The 16,386-nt window shown below is 45.0% G+C and overlaps 1 protein-coding gene across 1 annotated transcript; it reads right to left on the bottom strand.

Annotated features, from left to right (window-relative positions):
• Nucleotides 1–306: 306 nt before the first annotated feature.
• Nucleotides 307–11,338, bottom strand: TMEM37 (transmembrane protein 37). Its single transcript, XM_030210085.1, has 2 exons — nucleotides 10,891–11,338; nucleotides 307–2,691 (listed from the first exon to the last, which is right to left on the bottom strand). Exons 1-2 carry the CDS (start codon nucleotides 10,909–10,911, stop codon nucleotides 2,119–2,121), a joined length of 594 nt encoding a protein of 197 aa, XP_030065945.1. The 5' UTR covers nucleotides 10,912–11,338; the 3' UTR covers nucleotides 307–2,118.
• Nucleotides 11,339–16,386: the final 5,048 nt, after the last annotated feature.

The following is a 16,386-nucleotide window of genomic DNA, read 5'->3' as shown; positions in this document are numbered from 1 at the left end:
GCATCCTGTCATTTAGAACACGCTCGCTAATCGGCGTGCAATAAGGGCCTTTTTTTTTTTTTTTTTAAATAAACCGTGTGGCAAATGTGACGCAGCCCATTCAAGATGAATGGGCTGCGGTGCATTTGCCGCACTGGGAATCGCTAGCACAGTTTAGAAAAAGACACCCCAAGTCCATTACTGCACCTTAGTAAAAGGTTAACATTTGACCTTTACAAGTGATTTACTCTTTTTTTTTTTTTTTAACTCAGCATGCATATTCAACTGAACAGAAAAGAAAAACTCTCTCGTAAACTTGCTATTTTGAAAATTTATTTATTTTACAGTTACAAAACAGTATATAAAAGGCAGAAATGACACTCGAGGCTTCAATTTTCATAAGCGAGCAGCAGAAATGCCCAAGTACAGACCAAGCTGTGATTTTAGGCCAGATGCTGACTTTTAATGGAGTATGAGCCCACTTGAACTTTGTAATCACACATTCATTAAAAATGTATACAAATAGCCAAGAGACCTACTCACTTATGAAAATAGCGAATCTTTATGTGCCAAAGTGGTATAATCCTATCTATAATACTAGAATTGCTAACAAAACTTTTTTTTCAGCAGTTATTTACATGAAAAATCTAACTTTTACATACATTTTCTGTTGAAACAGCTGAAGGCTGAAAGTAGACAAAAGATTTTTTTCTGAAATATTGTTCGCAGTATAAAAAAAAGTTACATCACTTATTTTTTTAACCCAGGAAAACGTTCATTTATAAAGTGCAAACAAGAGGCTCCACAGTCAGACCTCCATCAATCTCCTTAAAACCCCCCCCCAAAAAAAACATACCTAATAAAGCTAAATTTAAACATGTTTTAAACTTGTGAACACATTCCCTTGCAAAACTCCTGTTCCTATAGGTATGTTTCAAACTTGCGCCAGTTCAGTCCCTCAATTTATGCTACCACGTGCCTAACACAAGCGCACACAGTTTTCTCCTTAAAGTTTGTACCCACTGCATTTTTTTAACATTATACCGCGATACACACAGTACATACTAATAATATGCCCCTTAAACTGGACAAAGTTTTCAAAACTTGCTTCCACCCAACAATATCAAAACATGCCTCCAGCACACTCGTTCTGACTGGTTCCTACTGGCTGTGATATTTCAGTGAGATTTTCTTCCATACGGCTGAATATGCAGCACATCAGTTATAACATGGGCTGCAGATTTTTTTTACTTATATGAATTCTCAAAAGTGATAAGAGCATGCTAAGCACTTCTTTTAGGAAATAAGCTACTGGCCCTCAAGACTGGATCTAGAAGAAAAGACTGCCTGGATCCCTGACAGGACACAATTATTGCACTGAGATGGGAGCAGTACATGCCGGTAATTCATGCTACCCTGCTTCAGCCCAGTGCACAACCTCCACCCTCCCCATCCAGAGCTTCACCCCAGCGGCACTCCGACCTCTCCATACCTGCTGCATGGCAGAACTCCTGCGAAGTTGTATTGCCCTGGTTAGAGTCACACCTTGGTAAATAGGACTGTTTGGTAGTCCGTGTGCCCTGGTGTTTTTGCTAAAATGCCTTAGCTACTGGGGAAGGAGGAAGGCAGAGGGATGTAGTATGGGAAAAGAAATACCAGAGGCTGGGTGAGAAAAGACAGCAGGGGCCTAAGATAACAGGAGTCCACCCCCACTTTCTCTACTCCTTTAACTCCTGCTCAAGGGTTGGCCAAAGAAAATATGGCAAGGGGAGAGCAGGAGGCATTCTCATAACCATGAGCGTGCCATCTTTTAAAACAAAAACAGCCAGTGTTGTTAACCATCTACATTGGCCTACCTCTGTTCATTCAATCAAAGTTATGCCCAGACACAGAACTTACTAGCCAAATAATGCATACAAATATAAAATGTAGACACACCACGCTACACACACTCTCTCACACTTTGATAATTATCTTGTAAGAAACTGCTTTAGGAATGACATACTCAGCTGAAAGCAACCATCAAAAGTTCTCTCGTTTTCATTTTTTTAAACATGGCAGTGCTTGTTAACCTCCATTGCATTCAGATTTATTAATTACAGTGCAGTAAAAGCAGAAAGCTGCTGCAGCTCTGTCAATCTAAACTTTCATTAGTCTGGTCGGTGGATAGGTTATGCTGTTAATGTGAAGCCCGCTGATGCCATTCAGGAAGAGGAGGAAAACAGCAGTGAACTGGCACCAGTAGGTCAGTGTGAAACCCATGAGGGTAACATGGTTCTTCAGGACCACCAAGAAAACTAACACTCCAGCACAGGACAAGGCGAAGGACACCAGGATGAGAACCGATCCCATGGCCCACTTCCTCCTCGAGTCGGCATTTTCGCAAACCTGGGAGACCATCAGGAGCTCCAGACCAAAGATAGCAGCCACAACGGCAAAGGAGACAGCGCTTCTGGAAAGGATCATTGCAACGTGCAGCCCGTCCACATTAGCGAGGTTCAGGTTTGTAGTGCACTGTGGCTCACTGCCATTGCTCACCATGCAGACGTGCCACAGGCCAAACAGCTTGCCCCTGGCAATAAGCCAGTGACCATCGCAGACTGAGATGGAGGACAGCACCACAGCTATAGCCACACAAAGGATAATTAAGCCTCTGATGAACACCTCAAAGAATGGTCTTCTGGGCCTTGTCTGGGTATGGAACCTGTGTGGCTGAGAGGACAAAAATAAAAGGAATAATCACTCATTAATTTCTCTATTATCTTAACTTGTGTAATTAACACAAATGGCAATCTTTTTGGACTTGGAGTTCATAGCCTTCTTGCTCTTTCTCCCCCTCACAGCCCCTCATTTAGACTACAGCTTCCTAAACTGTGGGTCATGACACAGACTCTCTGTGAGACTGAGTGTATGAGACCAAGAGAGTGTGTGAATGACTGTGTGACACATAGAGAGTGAATGTGATACAGTGTGAGACAGAGTGTGTGAGAGAGAGAGAGAAAGACCCTGTGAGAGACAGAGTGTGTGAGAGAGACAGTGTGTGTGTGTGTGACAGAGATACCTCCCCCCTCTCTGGTGTCAGGCCCCCCCTCCCTCTCTCTCTGGTGTCAGCCCCCCCCCCCCCCCCCTCTCTCTCTGGTGTCTGAGCGTTACTGTGCAGGACGCTGAGCTCTGGCTGTGCTTCAAGTAACTGACCAATCCTATTTAATAGAATGCACCTCCAACATTCTGAAGCTGAGAAACCTCGTGTGGTTGGTCACTTCTGCTTGTGACGAACCCGGAAGTACGTGATGTCAATTCAGGAGATGGATACAGAGAGCAGGAATGCCTCAGCCAAGCAGTCAGCTTCAGAATGTTGGAGGTGTGTTTTATTATAATGGATATTTTTACCCTGCCAGCCTAAGTATTGCAGACTTTTCTCTCAGTGAAAGCATTAATGTGAGAGTTTTTCTCTGTGTTTTTTTTTTGGCTGATGGTGGAGCCTATGATGGAAGCCACTTCAGTGGTGTCCTATTGTAAAGGTACCCTGGGCTTATGAGGCTAGTTATTAGTAATTATATAAGAGATGTGGTTCAGGTGCTTAACTGAATATCTAAATATCTAAAGCAACAATATATATTTTTGAGTTTCTGATTGAATTTGCTCTAAGCAGTTTAAATAATTTTTTGTGTTTAACTATCTGCCATTAATTGCACAGTATCTATATATTTTTTATATATATGGGGATCATCAGAATCTTCATTAGCAGTCCCTTCCGGGCACTGCGTCCCACATTTTAGGGCGCCATGTAACTCTTCATAGATTTACCCACTTCACATTTTTTTTTATTATTGCTTATAATAATAAAAAGAAAAAATGTGAAGTGGGTAGATCTATGAAGAGTTACATGGCGCCCTAAAATGTGGGACGCTGTGCCCGGAAGGGACTGCTAATGAAGATTCTGATGATCCCCATATATATATAAAAAATATATATATATCTTCATAAAAAAGTCTCTTTAATGCAGGTCTTTTGAAAATATGTATAAAAATTAAAAAAAGAGTGGATGTTTGGGAGTTTATTGTGATATATATGGAATATTCCCCACACCTATAAAATTAGGTCTCTTTAAATAGATTAATTGCACAGTAACATGTGGAGTGATAGCAGAACATCCACATAAACTGGGCAGACAAAACATGTAATAAGGCCACTGAGGGCTCCTTTTACAAAGGCGCACTAGCGTTTTTAGCACGCACTAAGAATAAGCATGCACTAAACGCTAGAGACACCCATATATCCCTACAGGCATCTCTAGCATTTAGCATGCACAAAAAAACAAGTGTGCCTTTGTAAAAGACCCCCTGAATCTGCTGTAAAACACTCTGAATACAGTATTGTAGCATGAAACAAATCCAAGGTTAGATTTATCTGCCATCAAAATCTATATTTCCATGAATGAGGTTCAGTAGAAGAACTGTTTACCTCCACTCCATCTCTGAACTTAAAATTAAACTTCATTGTTGCCCTAGTAACTAATTTACCATGTCTTTTTTTTTTTCTTTCCTGTGATCTACTAAAACAGGCCTGGTTTGATCAGAAAATATACTTGGGGATTCATCAGAACACTAGAACAACTGAACTGAATGCGACAGTGCAAAAAAGCAAAATGTTTGCATAAAATACTAGCACAAAAAACAGAAGAAACCAGTCTTCGCAAGAAAAACAACAAAAAATGCAAAACAGCAAAGATTTATTTTATTTTTGTTACATTTGTACCCCATGCTTTCCCACTCATGGCAGGCTCAATGCGGCAGGCAATGGAGGGTTAAGTGACTTGCCCAGAGTCACAAGGAGCTGCCTGTGCTGGGAATTGAACTCAGTTCCTCAGTTCTCCAGGACCAAAGTCCACCACCCTAACCACTAGGCCACTCCTCTCCACTCCACAGCTGTGTCGAGTCCATTTCTCCCTGCTATCCTTTGGCTAATAAAGTGTTTTAATTTTTTTATGAACAAGTGTCGTCTTTTTTATTTTTTTACTTTTTTATGTATTTGTATTTTTAAATACAAATTTGATATTTTTTTCTTTTTTTAATTATTTTTGTTTTGTTAGTCATCTTCGCTGTTTTGCTTAAAATACTAAAAATTCCTGATCAGAAGCACTTCAGTTGTGGTAAGCGTATTTGCGCCTTCCTACTCATATTCTAATCCTCGCTTCCATCACCTTCACACTGATCCCCGATTCATTTTTTCCATTCTCTTCTCTCTTCCCCTCAGCCCCGGAAGGCAAGAGTAAAGCAAAAAATGACTATGTGTTTTCAGTGGAAGGCAAAAATGTGTGCGTTGTCCCATCTGTCTCCCTCCTTCCATTGAGAAGATAGGTGCCAAGATTTCTCTCTCTCTCTCTACTTCCTTCCACCTCGGAGGTTTTCATTTTTCTCCAGCGCCAACTGGAACCTGCCTTAGCTTTCAAGTGAGAAACATTACTGACTCTGGTCTCATGCTGTTCCTTTTTGCTTCTCAAAAAAATGGCACAGTGGGTTACCTGGTGGTATGTTCAGCCTGTACCTGTAACAGACAGGCAGACAGACAGACATCTAGAGAACCCACCAGTAAGAGGTTATGGTGGGCCAACAGTTTACATAAAACCTTAGCCTCTGGGTTGTCTGGCAGATACACTGGAATATCGGTTATGTTCTCATCAAGACAGCAAAAATTCTATCCTAGATTCTGGCAATATGTTGTGTTGGCATTTCTGGGTTCTTTGCCATCTGGGACGAGAGCAAGGTTCCTGCTTCGTCTGTTGAAACCAAGAGGACGGAGGAGTCCTATGCCTTTGAGAGAAGTAAGGTTTCCTCTGGCCCTACACAAAAACCTAAAAGAGTGGATTGGAAATGGTCTGGGAGAGGGAACCGAGTTGTGTCACAGTGCTCTTGTGAGAGAAGCCGCTTCTTTGATCATTCTCCAAAGAGATTCTTTCCACAGCATGATACATCAGCAACCATTTCCTGCACGTTGTAACGTAGGTCTGAAGCTTGCAGTTCATGAGAGTCTGAGCTCCAAAAGCCGTGATCCCATCTGAAAAGCATCAAAGGTCCACACTCCTTCCCCTTTACTCACTGGCGGTCTGAGCTCTGCAGGCTTGTCTTGATGGAGATAATTTGCAACTCTAACACACACTCCCAATTCTGTATATAGTGCTCAAAATTACATGCATAAATTTGGGTGCGCACAATTGCTTAACAAGTCAATTAGCACCAAAAAGTGTGTGTTAATTACTGGAGCTAACTGGCAATAAAATAATTGGAATTATCGCACACATCTTTATAGTCGCTATTCTATAAAGATGTGCGTGCAAATTTGAAAAAGGGAGCATGGCCATGGGCACGGGCAGGTCTGGGTGTTTCTAAGATTTATGTGCAGTGTTACAGTATTCGGGGGATCAGGGGCAGGGATTTCCACTAGGGTTCAGTGGGTGTAAGTCCTCATGCCCAAAATTGGACACGAATTCCAGCACTACGCGCTATTCTGTAAACAGCACCCAACTTTGAGCGCTGTCTATAGAACATTTTTTTGGCACCCAAATTTGGGCACCATTTACAGAATTTAGTCCAAAATGTCTCATTGATATGACGTCCACAGATGAGGGAACATGTTCAAGACCACCAGCCCCATACTCCAGAGAAGGCGGCCGAGTTGGCTGATATCTTTAAGTTAACCGTCCCTGATTGGCAAAGAGAAACAGTCCTTATCTACAGCAGCCAGGGCTCTAAGCCAAATATCCCTGCAACTTCAGAGACTGTCAGCAAACTCTCCAGTGTTCCCCAAAAACCTAAAGACTTTAGGCATGAACGTCTTTGTTACCAGTGTGGGCGTAAAGGACTTTTCAAAGCAGATAGCCCAGATAATCCCAAGCCTGCACTAAAGAGCCTTCAGTTCCTGCACCAAAGCTGGCAGCTTTCGTGGGTGGCTCTGGTTCCATGAAGGAGGTCCACGCAGTTGCCGCAGCACAAAACGTTACTGGTCATTCATCAAGCAAGGAAGCAGATGGGTTTCCACAACACTACAGCACCTCAGCAACTGTGAACCAGACCCAGGTAGCTAGGCTTGTGGACACTGGCTCTAGGATGATTTCGTTGTGACCAGAGCTAGTGCTTTCTACCAGGGCGAACTGCTGAGGCAGTGTTAGCCAATGGATCCAGAGGCTGTACCCATTGCTCAAGTATTCCTGGATTGGGGTACAAAGCCTGGATACAGAGAAGTAGGCATAATGAAATCATGCCGGTACCAATGCTGTGTGGGACTGACATGGGTCCAATGAACATTACCCTTGATAGCGGAGTCAGCATTTCCGCTATGGTGACCCGTAGTCAGGCCCAGGCAGCCCGACAACAATGCAGAGATCAGCACAGAACACCTCTCCAGTTCCAGATCCTCAGCCAGTCCAGGTGGAACCAGCTGACCCAGTGGCAGGAAGAGGCGCTCCAGTCAGTCTGAGGTGACCGATGCCGTGAGTATGGGACAGCCCGACTTATTTGACACACCTATTGATCAGACTGTTGACCCTGATTTGTTACAGTCACCAGCAGAGACCCTTCCAGATATAGATACTGATATAGGACAGAGACATGCTCTTCAGGAAGCACAGCACTCTGACCCTGACCTGGAAGCCCTGAGGCAGAGGGCTGGTCAGCCAGCCAATGAGACTTGTAAAGATCGTATCCTATGGAAAGGGGGCTTGCTATACCAAGAGACTGATCCTGTTGATCCTAACAGGCCCTCTGGACAGCAGGCAAACAGATTACAGTGCCCAAAGCATACAGAGAAAAAGCTCCTACAGATTGCACTTGATATTCCACTAGCAGGACATCAGAGGGTGACCCACACACGCACTAGACTGACACAGAACTTTTATTGGCCGGGAGTATCTCGAGCTGTAGCTGACTATTGTCGAAACTGTGATGCGTACCAAAGAGTAGGCAGGGCTGTGCCAACACGGTAAGCATGGTAAGTGCCGCAGGGGGGCGCCTGCCTTCAAGGGTGCTGCGCCGTCGCGTTGTATTTAAAAAAAAAACCAAAACTTACTCCTCCGTTCCCCTCCATCCCCGGCGCTTTAAATTTACCTCACTCCGCCTCCGACGTCTGCGCAGCGTCAGTGAAAGCGCTGCCTGTCTGACGTCTCTCCACCAGCCTTCCCTTCGCTCGTTCGTTCCCTCTGTGTCCCGCCCTCAAGGAAATGATGTCAGAAGAAGGCGGGACACAGAGGGAACGAACGAGCGAAGGGAAGGCTGGTGGAGAGACGTCAGACAGGCAGCGCTTTCACTGACGCTGCGCAGACGTCGGAGGGAGGTAAATTTAAAAGAACGGGGGGGGGGGGCGCAGGGAGGTGCGCGTGCCAACTGATAGTCTGCAGGGGGGGGGGGGGGGGGGCGCCAGAGACCCTAGGCACGGCCCTGAGAGTAGGTAAGACCCAAGATCACCCCCGAGCTCCCCTGAAACCTTTACCCATTATCAGTGAGCCATTTGAGAGAATAGCTGTGGATGTAGTGAGGACTCTAGCTGTCTGCAAGGGCTTTCTAGGATCTGTGGGACCACTGGGAATGTGGCTCCAGTAACCTAGAAATCACCAGGGATAAATTGAGAGCGGGAGACTGGCACAGAGATGGTTGGGACCCAGTCGGTGGGAGGAGGGTGCTAGTGTAGAACATGTGCCCAGGTGGACCTGAGCTGTGCTGGGGATAATAGACCCTCTAAGTAGCCGCAGAGTTAGCCACAGGTGTGTAGTTAGGCTTTTCATGGCACAAAAGGTGAAACTGTTCACTGATGGCGAGCTCCTTAAAGAGAGCTTTTTACAATGTGCTAAATATCTGTTTGAAAGTCTGGCAAACAAAAATGAGATTTTGTCTAGAATTCGAGATATACCTCTCTCAGGGGGTCTTTTACAAAGGCGTGGTATCGTTTTTAGCTCGTACTAAACGCTAGAGATGCCTGTGAAGAAACAGTGTGTTTTAAGCCTGTAAAATGATGATGTCCAAATAAAAAAAAAACAGCACCACGGGCCTTTAAAAATGGAACACAGTTCTTTAATGAATGAGCCTTGACAAAAAGACCCGGCACGGGCCATGTTTCGGTGACTAGCACCTGCGTCAGGGGTCACAGTGATGACGTGGAAAACTTGGGGAATAACTCGAATATATTCCTCTACAATATATTATTCCTTACCCCACGTCTCATATAGTAAAAGCTACAAAGCACCAAGGCACTTTCACTTTCTGTATCCAAACGGATGAAGTCACCATTTACATATTGTTCAACTCTAATCCAACAGAAATCACTGTTGCAATAAAGACTAGTTTAAACAATGGATGCCTGGACCAGTGGCGTAGCCACAGATGGGTTTGGGTGAGCCAGGGCCAACCTATTTATGGCTCAGGCCCACCCAACAGTAACACATGTTTAGTGGTAACTGGTGGGAATCCCAAGCTCCGCCAACTGAAGATTTTCCCCTGATGGTAACGAAAACGCTACTCTCCACGACACCTGAGCATGCTCAGTTTTCAGTGAATGCCTGCTGCCAAGGTGGAAAGATGCATTTTCCCACCAGCTGAGATAATTTTTTTTGGGGGGGGAGAGGGAGAACACTTGGTGCCCACCCAATTCTTGCCTAGGCCCACCCAAAATCTGGCTACGCCCCTGGCCTGGACATCAGCATTCAAACTCAAACTCAACAAGGAAAAAACTCACTGCCTTATTCTCTCTTCTCACCACAAAACAAACCCTCCCTTCATCCATAAAAACCCCAGAACATACTCTCCCCATTGGAGCCGACTCTGTGGGTGCTGTGGGGTGCTTGAGCACCCCCAATATTGAGAAAATTCCTTGTATGTGTCCAGGGAGGGGTTATTTCCATTGGGCTTAGCACCCCCCAATAATTTTGAAAAGTTGGCTCCTATGACTCTCCCAATATCGGACAAACTGAAGATCCTTGGAATTACTATTGACACCAATGGAGAAAATGAAGTAAATGTGGAAAAAGTTCCAGGTCAGCAAAGAAAATACAACCAAGCAGAAAATCACTGTTGTTTTGGGACCAGGAAATCTTTATCTGTTCCCACCTCTGCTCTCAACTATTTCAGTTAATAGTTGGTGGAATCCTATGGATAGTTATGGACGCCTAGTACAGCCCTGCACAAGATGCCATAACCGTACAACGCGCACGACACAAACAGTTAACTTTCACTTTTCCTCTTATGTAAAAATGGGGGAAAAAGTGACTCCAAAGAATTATGTAAAGGTTATGCAATACACGCTGCACTGTGACTGGGGCAATCCATTGTGAAAGCGGCCCTTAGGAAACGTCACTGGGTTTTTTTTTCCGCTCATGACCCTGGGTCACCCCGATCAGATGTTTTCAGCAACTTTCTGAGGTTGTTTTTCAGTGCCGTGGGACAACAGCTTAAACCGAAACTATGTGCAGCCCTGAATTACTTAAGGGCGATATCCTACCAGAAGGAGAAGGTGCCCCCCCCTCTTTAACTTATAAATCTAAGCACCTCCCCCCCCCCCCCCAAAAAAAAAAAAAAATTAAAAAAAAACTCTACTTGGAAAAATTCTGAATCAGCACAGCGAGCGGTTGTTTACTTCACAGACCGGAGCAGTTCTATACAGGAATGAACCCTGATCAAGCTCTGGTTACAAACTGAATGGGAGGAAATTAAAACAATACCCTCCAGGTAATGCATAATCCGGAATTAACAGGTTTTAGTGGGTGGCACAGTATCTTTGCAGCATAGTGGGCTCGGCAGCTCCCTAGTGCAAAGAGAGAGGGGCAATGGGGTCCCATCGTCTCCCTTACCCATAATAAACTAAATGCAAGACCAACCCAACTTTCCACATCTTTCCAATGGACACAGTACCCGGAAAACCCTTTACCTGCACGCCGATGGCAGTCATGATGGCTTCTGTCTGCAAACAACAAAGCAGAGCAGTGTGGTCTTCTCGCTTTCTTCGACTCCACCTGGGCTACACACTTCGCAGAAACTCGGTGCTTCCCTGGGAAGAGGGAGAAAGAAGAGTTTTGTCTTTATCAGAAGTCCAAAAGGACGTGGATCACAAAGCCCAACATCTCCGGGAGAACTTGCAGCACAGTGAAGTTGGCTGCTCTCTTGCTTTGCCTTTCTCTGAATCAGCAGAAACTAAGTACTAGGCTCAGGGCGGCTGAAGGCTGCTGAGTAAACAGCGGGGGGAGGGGAGGGTAGCCGGGATCTCGCGCTCTGCCCTCTGCTGCGGGGTGGGTGCTAGGTTTTTTTGGGAGACAAAAGCTCTAATATCTCTGTTTTTCCCCGGTGCCGCATGTGGACGTGACTTATTGAGCTGCCTGAGGTGCTACTGATTTCATTCTGCAAGTGGCTGGGACTCGGAGGGGGGGGGGGCGGGGGCTGATTTTCAAAACACTTAGACACAAAGTACCATAGTGCTTTGCAAATATGCTATATGGGCTCCTTTGTGCATGGCACAAACATATTTGGCATTAACAAGTGACCCGATTGAGGGAGAAATTCGGGGCTGCTTATTTCTGAATTTCTAGATGTCCTTTTTGCTTCATGCCCTGTGCACCTCCTTGATGAACTATTACAAACACCTGTTTTCTGCACAGACCTTTCAGATTGAAGCCAGTGATATTACAGGCTGCATTTTAACTTTCTATTACATTTTATTGATATATTTTGTTTCTTATAAATCATTGTAACCCCCCCTCCCCGCTGCACTGCAAAGTAGGAAGTGGTAGGACCCACTGGGGGGTGGAGAGCCTGGCCCCAGGGAGGCGGGGTGAGAGGGTTTATAAATGGGATGGAGATGTGGAAATGGGGGTCTTTGGCTGCCCAGACCCTGCTGAGACCCTGAGTACCAACAGGGAACCTGTGGCAAGGAGACCCGAGTGGCCTAGTGGTTAGGGTGGCAGCTCCTTGTGACTCTGGGCAAGTCACTTAACCCTCTTCAGCACAGATGCAGAGAAGGGTATAGAAAATCAAAAGGCTGAGCTCAACACTAGAGCTTTAACATAGGTCTGAACAGACATAAAAACTTAACTTGTTCTTCTGTGGTCAAGGACAGTAAGAATTTCATGTTTGTTCTCTTTAGGGGGAGCATTTAGACCTGCAACTTTTTTTCTGGGTTCCATAAAGAGCTTGGGTGGAGGGGAAAGAAAGGACAGAACTGAGGGGAGGTGTCTTGGAAGAAAGAGGAAAGAGGTCTGAGAACAAAAAATTCTAGTGGTACCTGGAGTTTATTTTTTGTTACATTTGTACCCTGTACTTTCCCACTCATGGCAGGCTCAATGTGGCAATAGAGGGTTAATTAAGTGACTTGCCCAGAGTCATAAGGAGCTGCCTGTGCCTGAAGTGAACTCAGTTCCCCAGGACCAAAGTCCACCACCCTAACCACTAGGCCACTCCATTTAATCTGTGCATACGCTGGGATGCTATTCTGTAAAATATTTGGTATCATAAAAAATGCATGTGCAGAATAGCATAAGACAAAAACCAGTATTACCATAGACAAACAGGGTCCTTGAAAGATGTAATTCTTTATGGTGTCTGGAGCTTTCCTGAACAGACTTTTGCTTGATTCCAGTGTCATCTGTATGAGGTTGGGAGGGGGGGGGGGGGGGGGGGGAAGAGGTGCTATTTCTTTTGCTTTAAAACATGGAGGTATAAGATGTTGGGTTGTTTCCATGTGGATATCATTTTCTTAGTTGTCTATATTTATTGCTGTTAATTTATCCTGATAATCTGCAATAAAGACTTTCTTTAAATAAGAAAAAAAAACTCCATCATGGCCACGTTTCACCCTCAAGCTGGAGAAACAAGGAAGAATGAAGGAGACGAGCACACAATGACTAGGAAATCAAGGTGCTGCTATCAGTAGTGTATTGGTTAATCAAACATGGCTTGATGTGACTCATGTTTCGGCACCTGGGCCTTCATCAGGAGTTGTATCGCAACTTATTCGATTATATACTCCTGACGAAGACCTAGGTGCCGAAACACGAGTCTTGTTAGATCAACCAATAAAATATTGACATCAATACCTTGATTTCATAGTCATTGTGTGCTCGTCCCCTTCACTGTTCCTTGTTTCTGGACTGTTCTTTGTGCTTCGGTTCGTCACCCTTAGGCTGCGTCAGGGGTACAAAGATACAGCAAATCCCAGTGTCGAACACAAGGTTATTTAAATAACAGAATTAAACAGCAGTATCAACCTGCGCTCATAGTATCTCTCACACAGCAGCCCAGCATGAGTCAGTGGTAATACTATTTTATGTCATCTAGAATTCCGTATTACCAGGTCTCTGGGCTTTTCTTCTGTGCAGAACAGCATTCTAGCACACGCTTGTGAAATTCTGGGTGCCAATTAGTGCACATGACATCGCTGCAGCTAGCACAGATCTGTCTATGCAAGCATCCCACTATAGTGCACATTTTTTTTTGTATATGGCCTATCTGCATACGATTTGGTTACTGCACAGGGAGTGAAACTTTCATTACTCTTGCATTAGAAAGGCTTGTGCTAAATGTTAGGATTCTGCATCAGCCCCAGGAAAGGGTTTCCAGATCCATACGTGTGCAGAACTGCAATACCCTGACAGCAAGGCTATTATTCTGGGTGGAACTTTCTGGCTTATCCTGCAGATGCACACTAGGAATGCTTTGTGACGTGCAAAACAAAGCAGCTGGATCAGCCTTTCAAGGAACATAGCTCCTAGCATGTAACTTCTAAAGAATAACACTTTGATTTTTTTTGTTTGTTTGTTTTTACAAACTTGCTGAGCTCAACTAAATTGTGAAAATAATTTGGGCCAAGCCATTCGGAGGCCAACTCAGGAAAGCTCGTGTTAGAGCCAAGGGCTGAGTGCACAGCTTTAAAGGTGAACATAATGCTAGTTTTTTTTACTGATGCAACAAGCTAATCATATGCAAATATGAAGCACGCAGAACTTGTGCACTAAACAGGGTGAGCATACCTGATGCATGCGCAGAAGGTTCTGGCCGAGGGCAGTTAGTCAGGGCCGGTCTTAGGCACAGGCGACCAAGGCGACCGCTTAGGGCCCCACGCTTAAGGGGGCGCACGGGCGCTCCTCAACTCTGCCTCTCTGAGCCCCGCTCGCTCGGACCGCATCATCATGATCCCGCACTCGCTCCGGACCGCATCATCATGATTGCTCCACTCCCGCCTCCGGTGTCCCCCGCTGAGCCCGCCGTCAGCTTCCGCCTCCCAGTCCCAGGACAACGACTGTTGCAGCGATGGCACGACCCCAACAGACAGTTGCAGGCACGACGGCTCACCCCAGCTTTTCCCTTCTGCCTTCCCGCTCAATGTCCCGCCTCCTTCTGATGAGGTATTTCCTGTTTCCGCAAGGGCGGGCGGGCGGGCGGGAGTCATTGAGCGGGAAGGGAAAAGGAGCTGCAGCGTGGTCGGAGGTGAGCCATTGCCTAGTGCGAGTGTGACTTAAAAAATAAAGAAACTTATGATTTATGCTTGTGACGGCAACTTCATCACTCAGAACAAACAATTAACCTTTCTGTAACAGAACTATGCTGCCGTGCTTTTCCCAGTAAGCCATTTTAATTTTCAGGTTAATATAATCAGTTGTAAGGAATCTATTACAGAAGATCAAAGCTTGTGCATGATGGTTTTTTAGCTTAATGTGACAAGTGCTCCATTTCTTGGAGTCTAGAAAGGGTTATATGCAATTTTATCTGTGTTTTGATGCTTCACAGTCTTCTGTTTGATGGCATACAGTTTGCTTTTACAGTATATGTTACTGTAAATTACTTCTTGAAGCACTTAGTAGAGGTAGAGCATTAGAGAGCAAATAGAAGGTTGCAAAGAAATTGACTATTACACAGCAGGTGGTCTCACAAACAACCTAGTTACCCAATATAAATAATTTACTAGGGATTCTCCTGTCACTTCATCAGTCACACTTAAAATTTTCTAAAAATGGAATAATCTTTTCAATGGGGTGGAGCTAGGTTGGGGGCAGGGCTAGGATAAGGCCCCACCAAATTGGTCTGCAGAGGGCCCTGCACTTGCTAAGACTGGCCCTGCAGTTAGTACTATACGCATATCTGAGGAAACTGGTATTGGCAGGCACACATCTACACAGGTGCTGGAATGTTTTTTTTTTCCTTTTTGTTACATTTGTACCCTGTGCTTCATGGCAGGCTCAATGTGGCTTACATGGGGCAATGGAGGGTTAAGTGACTTGCCCAGAGTCACAAGGAGCTGCCTGTGCCTGAAGTGGGAATTGAACTCAGTTCCTCAGGACCAAAGTCCACCACCCTAACCACTAGGCCACTCCTCCACTGTTGCTGCTATTTGAGATTCTACATGGAATGTTGCTATTCCAACATTCCATGTAGACGTCAGCCCTTGCAGATCACCAATGTGGCCACGCTTCTGCTTTTGTGAGTCTGACGTCCTGCACGTACGACATCAGACTCACAGAAACAGAAGCCTGCGCAGCCTTCTACATGGAATGTTGCTAGTGGACTAGCAACATTCCATGTAGAATCTCCAATAGTATCTATTTTATTTTTGTTACATTTGTACCCCGCGCTTTCCCACTCATGGCAGGCTCAATGCGGCTTACATGGGGCAATGGAGGGTTAAGTGACTTGCCCAGAGTCACAAGGAGCTGCCTGTGCCTGAAGTGGGAATCAAACTCAGTTCCTCAGTCCAAAGTCCACCACCAGGCCACTCCTCCACTGTTGCTACTATTTGAGATTCTACATGGAATGTTCCAACATTCCATGTAGAAGTCGGCCCTTGCAGATCACCAATGTGGCTGCGCAGGCTTCTGCTTCTGTGAGTCTGACGTCCTGCCGTCCTGCACGTGCAGGACGACAGACTCACAGAAACAGAAGCCTGTGCAGCCTTGTACATGGAATGTTGCTAGTGGAATAGCAACATTCCATGTAGAATCTCCAATAGTAGCAACATTCCATGTAGAATCTCCAATAGTATCTATTTTATTTTTGTTACATTTGTACCCCGCGCTTTCCCACTCATGGCAGGCTCAATGCGGCTTACATGGGGCAATGGAGGGTTAAGTGACTTGCCCAGAGTCACAAGGAGCTGCCTGTGCCTGCAGTGGGAATCAAACCCAGTTCCTCAGTTCCCCAGGACCAAAGTCCACCACCCTAACCATTAGGCCACTCCTCCACTCCACTTTTCTGTGCATAAATACGTATCTTTTCAAATAGAAGGACCATATATTATACAATATGTGGAGACTAGTAATCGGATAATATTGTAAGGTGTCCCAAACAAAAAAAAAAATCTCATATAAGCTCTTAGAATTACCAAACAGTGCTCTTGAATAAATTTAGACAGAAGTAGCAGTGCATCAAAATGTAGTCATGC

Source organism: Microcaecilia unicolor, chromosome 7, assembly GCF_901765095.1.
Source record: "Microcaecilia unicolor chromosome 7, aMicUni1.1, whole genome shotgun sequence".
In the NCBI taxonomy this organism is placed as follows: Eukaryota; Metazoa; Chordata; class Amphibia; order Gymnophiona; family Siphonopidae; genus Microcaecilia; species Microcaecilia unicolor.
The sequence above is the reverse complement of the archived record's forward strand: the minus strand, read 5'-3'. Positions and strand labels throughout refer to the sequence as shown.

What these genes read in the sequence shown, in the direction of transcription:
- TMEM37 (XM_030210085.1), bottom strand. Translation starts at nt 10,911, where the DNA reads ATGACTGCCATCGGCGTGCAG. An exon ending in TGACTGCCATCGGCGTGCAG is followed by an intron (nt 2,692 to 10,890) that starts GTAAAGGGTTTT and finishes TTGTCCTCTCAG; the next exon opens with CCACACAGGTTCCATACCCA.